This window comes from Wyeomyia smithii, chromosome 2 (genome assembly GCF_029784165.1).
Source record: "Wyeomyia smithii strain HCP4-BCI-WySm-NY-G18 chromosome 2, ASM2978416v1, whole genome shotgun sequence".
In the NCBI taxonomy this organism is placed as follows: Eukaryota; Metazoa; Arthropoda; class Insecta; order Diptera; family Culicidae; genus Wyeomyia; species Wyeomyia smithii.
The window spans coordinates 187,486,546-187,499,497 of record NC_073695.1 but is presented as its reverse complement, the minus strand read 5'-3'; the positions used below and the strand labels follow the sequence as shown (position 1 = coordinate 187,499,497).

Here is a 12,952-nt window from a genome sequence, read left to right as displayed (position 1 = left end):
CGCGTCCGGAAACATCAATTTAGTCACTACTGCATCGCGAGCTGGGCCGCGTAGGCAATCTCTTAATCGAACAACGTTTTCGACTGGTAAAAACCCGCATGCCACGTTTGAATCAACGTAGCTGCTGTAAAAAATTGGCCACTCCTCTGGATCGCCCGAGAATGTTGGCAGTTTTTTCGGCCACAGTTCTCTCGCCGCTATTTGATTCGCGTTTAGTGGAACTGCCGATACTTCTTCGGTACCAGCGGTTCGTTTTTCCCGCCTACCTTCGCCAGTGTAGTTACCATCGAGAACAGTTGGCTTAATTTTAGGCTGCTTTTCAGGGTCTATTTGGACTGAACTAGAGCCCCATTTTTCGATTCCGTCTTGCAAACTTCCATCATCTGCAACTGATTCGTTAGACCCATACTTTCCCCCTGCATTTATACCATTAGGAGGTTTGTTTTGCTTTCGTTGCGTTCGTAGCCATTCCCGCGTTATTGATATTTTGCTTGAAAAAGTATAACGGGAAGAAACATCGTCATCAGCAAGTTGCTCTTCCAGACTCTGTTTCTTTTCTAAAAAATTCACCTCTAACTTTTTTCTAGCAATGGCACTCTCCTGCTCTTCCAACTCCTTCTCCTTCCGCATGCGCTCTTTTCCTTCTCCAATTCTTTTAATTGATTCAACAGTTTTTGCTCTTCTAACTTTTGTTTCGCTTCTAATCGCTGCAGTGCTAACTGCGCTAGAGCTCGTGAGCTAGAAGTGCTCACTGAATGTTTTTTCGATGCGCCACCACCAGTCGATGGCACACCACTCTTATAATCGCTGGCCTTCGGATCCCTTTTAGGCGAGGAGATCTGGCCGCCGTCCCCAGTTATAGGATCATCATCATCTCTCTTTGCACTCTTTCGCAATAAGGTGCAATTCGCACAAAACCAATTTCGGCTCGATATTCCCGGCGATACTGCGGCGCAATCCATATGGTACCAGACTGTGCAACCATCGCACTGCACCATGTCGTGAACCGAATTCGGTCTATCGCACGTCCCGCAGTCAAACCTATCGGACTCATCAGATCCCCGTGACATTCCGAGAATAAATCTTTGAGAATGTTCGGATAGTTTGTTTCGCTACACAGATTTTTGCAGCGAACACTTTTTTACTGTGTAGCTCAAAGCTAAAATTAAATTGTATTGATTTTTAAGAAAACAAGCTTTACACAGTATTCCACTTACATTTAGTCCTTTCCCGTTCTTATCTAAACTTTCCGAACCTTTAATTTTCCAGTTGACGCAAATACGTTCGGGCGTGCGCAAATCTATCGGTCATGTGTAGTAAATTATTTATTTTACATTTGTGATTTCAAAATGGCGAAATTTGTATTAAATTTATACCTCTTTTATTTTCAACAAGCGGAAACGTTAAACGGCATCCAATGCACTTGCCAATCGAGCAACAGCAAATTTAGATAATTTACGATAAACTTAATTTACTCTATAATTTTAAACTCAATAATCTTATCTCCTTTAATTTCTCTCGAACTATTAGCTTTCAATCTTTCGAACTTCAATCGTGACTCTTCTATCTACTACTACTTCTTTCGCGCTAAAAAATATAACTTTTCCTCCTATCTATCCTGTTTATTCCTCCAAATTATTTATGACGTTGGCTTATAGTCCGCCGCAGGGGTGGACCTATCCGCCTGTGCCTGGCGGGATCAGTCAGTGTCGCCAGAACAACACGTTTATTTTTTTCTAGGCCAACGTTTCGAAGATATATTTCCTCGTCATCAGGACAAAAACAATATTAAAATACTACAAGGTATACAGCCCTAGGGTTGTATGAAATGGTGACGTGGGACTAAGCACTGTAATTAGGGAATTTTTTGTTACAAAGTATACAGAGTCCGCAGACAGAATCAATGTGCCTTCCCCGGAAATCAATTTTTGAAATATATTCAACAACACTCGAAAGAATAACGTTTATATTTGGCGATATTATGCCTGCAGTGTTTTTCTTTTGCAAACAACATGAAAAAGCACTGAGAATTTCTCGTAATGCGTCAAAGTCAGAATTAACTCTATATCCTCAAAAACCAAATCCAATCCCGATAAAACGATTATAACAAACAGCCATCGCAAATATATCTCAACTTGATAGAAATAACAAAGCCTGTAATATTCTTGATATGCCAGAATCATAATAAGTAATAAAACAAATTCTGTTATCATACACTTGAACTTGAATGTTTAAAAGTGTTTTTTTTTAAGCATATATATAACAAAATTTGATATTCAATTAACAAAATATTGTACATTCTAACTAATTCTAATCTTTTTTGCCGAAAACCTTACATAACATGCTATAATTTGTAATAATCAGTAAATAATTTTGATAGGAATTTTGATATTTTAACTATTAACGAGACCAAGTTTAGAACACAAGTTGATACAAAAAGTTTGTAACAAAATATCAAGATTTGTTACAATCCTGATATTATTGACTGATCGGGATAATACTTACGTTAGGTTTGTCTTATTTAACTCCGATTAAATCAATCAATTCTATAAATGTGTATATTTGGGAATTTACTCTTTCGATACTATCCGGTCACGATTATTTAGTGAATATCGAGGATAAAATTAAATAAATATCCGTTTCAAAAATTTACAATTCTTGTTGGATAATTTATAATATATTTATTAGATAAAGTTTCAATCACCATTATCAGCAACATTGCATTTTTTCCTCGATTGCACACGAATAGAATGGTATGAAGAAAAGTGTACCACTGCAATTCGAATTGTACCGCTGCAGTACGCGTAGAAATGTACCGCTGAAATGTACGAATAAAACAGTACCGCTGCAATCATAAACGACGAGAGATTTGCGGTTCTTTTCTCCACTGGTATTGTTGCTTTCACCGGCATGTTTTCTTTCAAGACATCAGTTTTTATTAGGTTTTGAAGGCAGGTTTAGAAATTGTTCAAGAATGGGGATTGTTTCAAACTTTTCGGAAAACTTTTACCTTCGAGACATCACATTAGTCTAAGCTCATGGAAGCAAAAACAAGTTAACCTATTGGGACAGGGAGACTCTGTCAATTTTTTTTCGATATTGATACAGAGAATATAACAGGGAACGGATGGTGTCCATTCACATCGTCTGTGCTAGGAATGATCGCATGTAATTGGTTCATTATTCGCGTAAATTTGTCATTGAAGCTTTTTATCAATTCTACCGCTTAACAATGAAATTAGAGTGATAACTATCATATTACAAAATTGTTACACATTTTATCTATCCAACAACATATTGGATATTGTTATCCATCATGTGGTTATGCTGTTATTAACGTTTGAAATCTGACGCAACATTTGCCAATTTCATTTCCAATTTTACAGAATACATCCCAGCATAGTAAACAAAGACGTGTTCCACGTCAAAATAATCGTGTTTGAAAGCAATTCGTGACCAAAATTGCCTTCATTGAACCGAATTACCAATTGAACAAAGCACAGCTAGAATAATTAATTCATGTCCAAAGAAAAAATATTCTTTTACTGTAAATAAACTGTGTTTTCAATATTAAATATATTTTGTGCTGGTAATATTCATTTCTTAAAGAACTTGTGTACTTTATTTCCTGTCATGTCCTCTCATATCAAATCATTGCATTTGTTTACCAATTGTAGTTATTTTCACATGTTTATATCGTATTTATCGTAGAGGAATACTAAGTGAGACATTTTGAAAAAAAAAAAAAAACAATAACACAAGCTTAATACATACAAAAAACTTATTTAATTGTCTTAAGACTACGAATACTTTATGACAAACGTATATTGAACGGTGAAATAATGTAAGATTTTTTTTATTGTAAAAGATTTATGGTATTCATAAATTATGGCTATCGTATGTTATGGCCTAAGACAAGACGCGACAGCTGGCTTCTTATTTTTCTTTTCGTAACGGCCGTCATCCCCGTCGAAGTTTCTTGGACTTCAACCGAAATAGTAATAAACGATTAATCAATGCATTTTCAAAGTTATAACAGTGAAATACATTACTCGGTAATATCATGTACCTTGCATACTTTTGCATCATTATTTATTATAATAGCTAAATTATGACTCTCCAGCATCACTGCTTTACAGTGAAAAGTAACCTTGTTGTATTTTCTACGTGACGATTGCGTTATCGAATTCAGCCAATCAGCAGCCGGTTCAAATTGGTTGAATGTCCAAGTATGATGACAGTTCTACAAGGTATGCTATTCACGTCGATGCATCAGTATTAGTGATCGTTATGAACTTTTTCCAATTTTGTATGAAATTTGAAATGATTTTGCATTTTAAATTAAACTCATAAAACATACTTTCCTGAAAAGTTATAGAAATGATGTTGAAACATGTTTTATTTGTGGGGAATACATAAACATGCTGCGGTTTAGGTAAAATATGCTGTTTTTCATCAATTTGCCGGTAACCTTTTTGCACTTTTCGTTTTTTTCTTGTACTCTAATAGCGCTTCTAAATAGAGTCGCTTATGTTTCATACAGCAACAAAAGTCATGAACTATGACAATGACTAAGATTATGCTCCAACTATTAGAAATATAGCATTTTTATATATTTTATTTCGACATATTGTCGCAATTTTTCACACTAAATCTAAATGAATATCAATTTCTAGTGTGTTTTAACTGGAGATTCACTCTCCAACCAAAAAAATCAGATATAAAACAACATAAAACGAGAAATTTCCAAAAATGTTCTGAATTCCATACAAAACGCGAAATTTTACATAACGAGATTTGTTTGTGTGCGTGGATAGACAAAAATGTAGCATACCTTGTAGAACTGTCATCATACTTGGGGTTGAATGTAACGGCGACCATCGGCTATCGTACGTATGGCTAACGTATTTAGGGCTGTTGGGGTGTCACCGTTATTTTCAGCACTGAGCTTGTTTTGCGTTTATTTGCAACATGGGACTGACCAAAATTCATATTTTTCTGATCAATTTAGCAACAAAAAGCTTTTTCTTGCGATTTTTTGAGAACACCGCGTATGTGAAGAAGTTTTTGAGTTTTAAGCAAAAAGTGATGAGAAATTACATGGGACTGTCATGCATTTATGGGCAGTTCATGTGGGTGTTGGTATTTATATGTTGTGGTTTATGACAGGTGTATGTGGTTTTTTGTGAAATGTTCATGCATTACTGTGTACGGTATTTGTACGTTTGGTGTGTGTTATTTACTATGGCTATGGCAGAATTAAATCTTACAACCACCATAGTCCCACGCAATTAGCTGTCGCAATTTTTCTTTACAAGATTCATCTTGCGTCTTGTGTTCTGTCGACTTGCAGTGTACACATCGCATTTGTTTTGTACAGTGTTTAAACTCGTCTTCGGTTTCATGAGGCGTTATGCATTGTTCGCATCTCTTATTACTTCTGCAGTTGTCAGCATGGTGATTGAATCTCAAAAAGTTGCCGCACACAATCAATCTCTGGATGAACGGTTTCACATGACTACTGCAACAGAATAGTCTTAAATGTCCTGGCAAAGCTTTTGCTCGAAACATTACGCTGATGCGATTGATTGGAATTCTTTCTGAGCCCTCTTCTCGGGTCATTCGTCTTACACTTATGATTGGTACTTCGCATCCTATCTTCAATAGGAATTTCTGCTGGCACTCCTGAAACTATACCTGTTACGCAGACAAGGTGCATGGGCACATATGCTCTATATTCGCCGTCCTTAGCTTTGTTGGTTTCCTCCATCAACGAGTTAGCCATAATATAGCTGTTAATGTATACCATTATTCGGTTTCTTCCGACCTGTTTCATGTCCTCGAGATGTTTTTTGTATGTCACCATTTTCCTCAGTGTACTTCCGAGAGAATACAGTCGTCGTTCGCTAACTGCAACATGTTTACATTGCAGTTATCGAATGCCGTTCGATAACTGCAACACTTGACACATGCCAAAATTTAGAGGGGGGTCCGTCACTACCATTTTTGTTTTCAATGATGTCGAAATGTATTTCTTAATGGAATAGTGGCAAAAAATATCAGAAAACTAAAATAGGCAAGCTTTTTGATTAATCAATTTGATAGTCATATTTCCGCATCATAATTCATTGCGTTTTAGTAACTACAGTCGTCGTTCGATAACTGCAACATGTTTACATTTCAGTTATCGAATGCCGTTCGATAACTGCAACACTTGACACATGCCGAAATTTAGAGGGGGGTCCGTCACTACCATTTCTGTTTTCAATGATGTCGATATGTATTTTTTTAATGAAATAGTGGCAAAAAATAGCAGAAAACTTAAAAAGTCAAGCTATTCGATTAATCAATTTGATATTCATATTTCCGCACCATAATTTATTGCGTTTTAGTAACTACTTTACATAACCAATATGTAGGCGAAGATAAAGTTCACCACTACAATAGACCATTTTACGAGACGTTCTTGAACTCAATTCATGAATAAAATTTTGAATGAAAGCTCGGAACCGCTGACATTACGCAAGTAAAAGCAACATCAATGTCAGCAGGATCCGTGACACCTGTCAGTTCGAAAAATGGTCTATATAACGCTAGGTCACAAAGTATACTTTGTGACCTACTATGCACTGCCTCGCTGAGTAGTGAAAGCTAGCCAAACAATGCACAAGGGATATTTTTTTTCTCTTATAATACTTACGAAAAGTGAACCACATAACATGGTGATTTTGCTTCATTGATTAATAGTGGAGATCTATAATCTCCCATCCAGAATGAAGAGACAACAAGTAAACGAAATGGAAAAAAATCGAAAGAAATGAAAGAGTCCTTTTGAAATGTTTCTAGAGATTCAACAATTTTCATTTTCGAATGCATTTAGAATCCCCCCGCGAGATCTGTCACTTCAATGTCAAATATGACTTTGACCGAGACCCGGCAATACATTTTATGTGTGTTTCTTGTTCATTTGGCTTAAATTTTGACAGTTAGTTTTGCTCACCGCTTATCTTTTCCTCTGAGTAGCGCGCTAAATTTGTGGTGATATGGTAAAATATGCATTTCTTAGATCTTCATTGTTACAAGCCCCAAAGAATAATTTCAAAGGAGAATCAGTTTTTTAAATTAAAAGACATTGTTTGAGTGAACACAAATCTTTTATAGAAAACCTCTACTGAAAGAAAATGATGACCTAAACATTTTTGAACTTGAATAAAGGAATGATAATAAAATGCTATACTGAAGAAGGTTTGAAGTATTCTGAGTCTGAAATATAGGTATTTTACAGCTTGGTAACAGCAAGTTGCAATACACCAAGGTCGCTTTTCACGCGAATCCCAGAATTAGCGCTGGTTCCGGAATTACGCGTTTTTTTTGCGAATTCCGTAATTTGCGCGGTATTTTTTTCTTAGGTGGATTCCGTAATTTCATCACTCGGATTCCGGAATTTACGAGGCACTTATCCCCCGCTTAAAATGCGACTTTAGTGTATTTTCATCGTGCTAGGCGGTTGGTTGAAAGCTTGAAAGACCCTTCGGCACACAATTTCTTTTTGTATGATTTTTCACAGTGTTAGTGTTGCACAATTATCTCGCACGCACGCACACTTCAATCCCAACTGTCAATTCTGTTTTTTCGCTGTCGCAGTGCCGTTTGGTCCAGATTCTGCAAAACAGCAACAGTTTGAATTCATAAATTTATACATTCAAATTATCCTGTTCATTTTAACAATTTCGTCCAGCAATTGTGTTATTTCACAAAAATTGTGTGGGTAAAATTCGTTCCAGCTTTGGTTCCGTTTTGTTTGTTTTTATTGCACTATCTGCACCTAATTTGTTTTGTTCAGCAGCCGGCTTTAGAGCAGCAAAAGAGTGCCGAAATGTTTAAACTGATTAGCACTGCCAAAGCGAATGGAGTCATTCCGGTGCATAAGTATCGCTCGGAACGGACCGGTTTGACGGTAGTCGTTGGAAAAGTGGAAGGTAATCTCAATTATCGGTTCGTGCTTTGTCAGCGTGACAATAAACATCTTTTCTTTTCAGGTCCTCTGGTTAATGGGTATTTTACACTGGCAACCGAAGCACATGATGACGATGGGCTGCCGCATACATTGGAGCATCTGATATTTCTCGGCTCGGAGGATTATCCTTATAAAGGTATCTTGGATTTAGTCGCCAATCGGTGTCTTGCATCCGGTACCAATGCTTGGACGGATACTGATCATACGTGTTACACTATGACTACGGCCGGAAGTGGTGGTTTCCTATCGTTGCTTCCAGTCTACCTAGACCACATTCTTTATCCAACTTTAACGGATGCTGGATTTACGACCGAGGTTCACCACGTTACAGAAGAGGGTGAAGATGGCGGTGTGGTTTATTGTGAAATGCAAGGTCGCGAAAATACTGGTGAATCTCGTATTCAACTAGAAATGCTTCGCGCTATTTATCCGAATTGCGCATATAGCTCGGAAACCGGTGGAATCATGGCCAATTTGCGAACTAGCACAAATAACGAGAAAGTTCGAGCATATCATGCTGCATTCTATCGGCCAGATAACTTGCACGTGATTATCACTGGCCAGATTGAGCCTGACGATATTTTCAAAGCACTGGAACCTATTGAACAGAAAATACTTTCTAAAGGTGAACTTCCACCTTTTGTTCGGCCGTGGCAAACTCCGGTTGCTCCTTTATTAGAATCAAAGACCCTGAAAATAGTGTATCCAGCAGATGAGGAAGACTGTGGCTTGCTAGATGTTGCTTGGCGAGGTCCGAAAGCTACCAGCGAATATGCGGAATTGACCGCGTGCTCAGTTTTGTTGCGCTATCTTTCTGATACGTCTGTAAGCCCGTTACAGCAAGAGTTCATAGAAATTGAAAGCCCATACGCGAGCCGTGTCGGCTATAATATAGCGGAAAACTCTGAATCGTTGTTATACATCGGCTTTGAAAATGTTATTTTGGACAAGATGGATGCTATTTTTCCCAAGCTGATGAAGGTGCTGAAAAGAATTGCGTCCGGTGAAGAAAAAATCGATATGAAACGAATGGCTAGTGTTCTGGAAAGATACATTCTGGAATCGTTGAGAAATTTGGAAAGTAATCCACATGACGACGTTGCGTTCCATGTGATTGGTGATGTACTTTATGGTGAGGTTGCTAAGGATGTATGTAAACAGAGTAATGCATTTAAAAGGAACAGTTTAATTTACCGTTTTATTTCAGTTTGATACCCGGTTGAATGCAAATCGAAGCTTACAAGAATTGAAAAATAAGGACGAACAGTTTTGGCGTAATTTACTAACAAAGTATCTAGTGAATGTAAGTATCCGTGGGGGAAACTAAAATTTATTACAATAATGTAGGTACTTGAATTAATTGTCAAAAAAATTGCTTGGCGACTGGTAAAAAAAACTATTTGCAGGCCAAGAACGTTGTAGTTAGCGCTGTTCCAAGCATTGAGGAACAGAAGCGTTATGCCAAGGAAGAGCACGATCGCGTTGAACAACAGCGTACATCTCTAGGAGAGGAAGGGCTAGCCAAAAAAGCGAAGCTATTGGCTGATGCAATGGCTACTAATGAAATTCCCCCGCCGGAAGACATGCTGACATCAATCCCGGTACCCTCAACTGACGGGATAAAGTTCCACCCCGTCGAAATTTTTAAATCCACCGAGGAGAAAAACCCACCTGGACTGGGCTTACTTAAACTGCCCGTTTACGCAGAGGCGTATCATTTGCATACCAACTTTTGTTATGTAAGACATTGAACGTTAATATCTTTCTTGTTCTTTATCAAAACTTGAATTCTCTTCAGCTAATGGTTACGATGAACGCGGAGCCAGTGGTGCCTAATTTGCGTCCATATCTGCTATTGTTGATGGAACTTTTGACCGAATCGCCTATCCGACGCGGAGATAAGCTACTTCCATACGAATCCGTTGTGGCGGCACTGGAAGCAGACACCATTGAGACTGAAGCAAAACTAGGCATTGAAACTAGAGGTCGCTTCAGCTTGGGACCTTTTGGTACAACAGCAACGCTGTTCATGCAAGTTATTCCCAGTAAATATGAAATCGGTATTAACTGGATTGTGGACTTGCTCCATAGCACGGAGTTTACACCCGAACGTATTAAGGTCTGCGCATCGAAAATGGTTAACGATGTTGCACAAGCTAAACGTGAGGGGCATTCTATCGTTCGGGATTTACTCAAGGCTATGTATTATGGATCAGGTGACCCATTGCAAGGCACAAGTCTAGCATTGTTTCTAAGAAAGAACATATTTTTTCACAGATAGTCACGTTCGTGTAAGTTCTTTGTTGAAACAGCAAAAGTTTTTGAGTGATTTAATCGAGCAGTTGAACAATCCTACTGGCCCCGAAAACGTTATCAACAATCTCAATAAGGTTCGAGCTATTATTACCAGACCTGAAAATCTCGGACTACATCTGGCAGCTAACTGGGTCGAAATGGCCAAACTTCAAGTTGATTTGGAGGGTCCTTGGTCGAGACTAGTTAAAACAGAAGAAGTTTTCAAAAATAAGTATGTTATATTCCCACATGGCTTGCTAGTTTGTAAACCCCTCGCTGAATTATAATGTTTACCTGATTTAGATTATCGGTAATCCCTGATTGGCAGTTGATGCAATTTGAAAGTGCCCTGGATGACTACACTGGAGTTGTCGTTGGTCTGGGAAGCGTTGAAAGTGCCTTCCTCTATCAGAGTTCTAACGCCATCAGAGACTTCAACGATAAGGACTTTGCTCCTCTGTTGCTGTTCTTGCAGTATCTTACACAGCTGGAAGGTTCGTTGTGGAGACAAATTCGGGGTCAAGGTTTTTCCTACGGTTACAACATCGTCCCCCGACCGAACGAAGGACTTCTATATTTTACTTTGTACCGTGCGTCCAATGTGGTTGCTGCTTACAAAGAAGCCAAGTCAATTACGGTACGTGTTGGGAAGTTGATTTTATATTTTCATACATAACATCTTGTTTGAATTTTTTTCAGGAAAAACAATTGCAAGAGAATGCCAAATGGGATCCTACTTTACTTGAGTCGGCTCGCAGTTCGCTAATATTTGAAATCATTGCACGCGAAAAAAGTATCGGAAACGTAGTGACTCAATCATTTTTGTCGAGTTTCAAAGAAGTGTCCGCTGGGTACAATCAGGCATTGGTACAGCAGGTTGGTAATGTTACTGAGGCCGACTTAGCGCGAGTTGGAAATAAATACGTTGGACGGTTGTTCTCATCCGAAGCGAAGACGGCTATTGTGTGCCATCCAGATAAGGCAGCGGATGTAGCTGCAGCATTCAGACAACTCGGTCACAATTTAAAGGTGGAAACTAGTTTGGAGGAGAGCATTCTGGCTTAAAATTAATAGTTGCATTTACGGAAAGCTGCCGATCATCGAAGATTTAATAACTTATGACTGGACATAGAAGAAGGAACCGTGTACACTGTCCTGGTTGACTGTTACCACAGAGAAGCTAGTATTTGTAAGCATTTCGAGTTTATGTGTGTGATATTAATAGCTGCGAGTGGTGAAAGCAATACTATCCCTGTCTGAAAAAAATGTCAAGTGTCCAGTCCTAAAACATATAATTTTCGCTAGAATATTTAATCACACCTAAAATAAACAATTTGATTTCTTATTTGTAATTTTAGAGAAATGATAGGAGCCCAGAAACAATGAATTTAAATTTATTCCTAATATGTGAACTATATAATTAAAATCTTTTAACATAGTAGTATCAGAATATCTTTTTGAAAGATAATTTGTGTGTGAATACCGATATTTGATAACTTTTCATATGCCCGGAACAATTGACTTCATCGAACGGTTTTTTCTGTGTCGGTTGGATCATAAAATAAATAACATCAAAATAGTTTTAAAATATAATGCAACTTAAAAGCTGTTTTAATTCAATAGAAAGTCAGAAACATTTTTCTATATTATTAGGAATTGAAACTATATATCCGTTCTTATTATGGGCTCTATTAAAGAAGTCTAGTCGACACAACTCGCCCGTGTATTTCGAATGAAACGAGTCGTTCGTCGAAGCTTCTCGAATACGACCCTATATTTTACGGCCGCATCCGAATTTGTAGTTTGTACCAATACACTGATTGCGACGATCAGTTTCAGAAGATTTTGAACGAGAGAAATGCAGCGTGGGAAAGCGTCAAAATGTGTAGCGGTAGAAAAAGAAACGCTGGCTAGGGAAGTTGGAGTGCCAGGAATGGAGCAGTATCGTTAAAAAAATGAACGATCTACGAAAAAATCAACGGCTTTGTGCTGCGATCCGGTGAATGTAAGGCGATTAAGGCCGTTTACATACTGGGCTTCAAATGGACCTGGAAGGAGCGACCGTCTTAGCTTAGTCCTCACAAGTTCCTATCTCACGCCTCCACGAATCACATGATCACAATAGACTGCTAGGTGAAACATGGACACAGCTGGTTGGCGTAGCCTGGGCAATGTTGTCAATCAGGCAATAGCTAAGTGAGAAAGTGCGACGCAATCATTGGCGCGGCAACCATATTCCAGCAGTAGAGGAAATGCTTCGCCAACCTGAGCGTCTGTCCACCAAAATGGGGCGGTTCTAAACAGTGTCTGTTCTCCATGTTAGGGACGGTGTCAACGTGGGACTCTAAACAGTGCTGACACGCTGGGTCCTCTGGCGAGACAGGGGGTTAGTGCAGGCCTTACAAGCCAGCCGTAAAAATCATCAGTACAGGAAGCAAACAATGTAAATTCGGACGGGAACAATCAGCATAGACCCAGGCAACGAAAACGGACCAACGATTGGAAACTTGAATCATGGAACTGCAAGTCCTTTAATTTTTTGGGAAGTACCCGCATTCTTTCCGACTTATTGAGGGTCCGCAAGTTCGACATTGTAGCGCTGCAGGAGGTATGCTGGAAGGGAGTATCGGTACATACGTA

General features: G+C 38.6%; 1 protein-coding gene and 1 long non-coding RNA gene across 4 annotated transcripts; one reads left to right on the top strand and one right to left on the bottom strand.

Moving 5' to 3' along the window:
- Positions 1 to 638: 638 nt before the first annotated feature.
- LOC129724989 (uncharacterized) lies at positions 639 to 1,623 on the bottom strand. Its single transcript, XR_008727994.1, has 3 exons — positions 1,377 to 1,623; positions 1,218 to 1,300; positions 639 to 1,159 (listed from the first exon to the last, which is right to left on the bottom strand). It is a non-coding gene; the product is annotated as an uncharacterized LOC129724989 (long non-coding RNA).
- Positions 1,624 to 5,247: 3,624 nt separating this feature from the next.
- LOC129723999 (uncharacterized protein C05D11.1-like) lies at positions 5,248 to 11,905 on the top strand. 3 transcript variants are annotated; one of them, XM_055678567.1, is made up of 9 exons: positions 5,248 to 7,768; positions 7,844 to 7,979; positions 8,040 to 9,166; positions 9,225 to 9,320; positions 9,424 to 9,756; positions 9,816 to 10,233; positions 10,295 to 10,544; positions 10,616 to 10,949; positions 11,012 to 11,905. In XM_055678567.1, the coding sequence occupies exons 2-9, from the start codon at positions 7,877 to 7,879 to the stop codon at positions 11,375 to 11,377; spliced, it is 3,027 nt and encodes a 1,008-aa protein (XP_055534542.1). In that variant the 5' UTR covers positions 5,248 to 7,768; positions 7,844 to 7,876; the 3' UTR covers positions 11,378 to 11,905. The 3 variants fall into 3 exon arrangements, with proteins under 3 accessions (XP_055534542.1, XP_055534541.1, XP_055534540.1); XM_055678566.1 differs by having other exon boundaries at positions 5,249 to 7,768; positions 7,847 to 7,979; XM_055678565.1 differs by having other exon boundaries at positions 5,252 to 7,979.
- Positions 11,906 to 12,952: the final 1,047 nt, after the last annotated feature.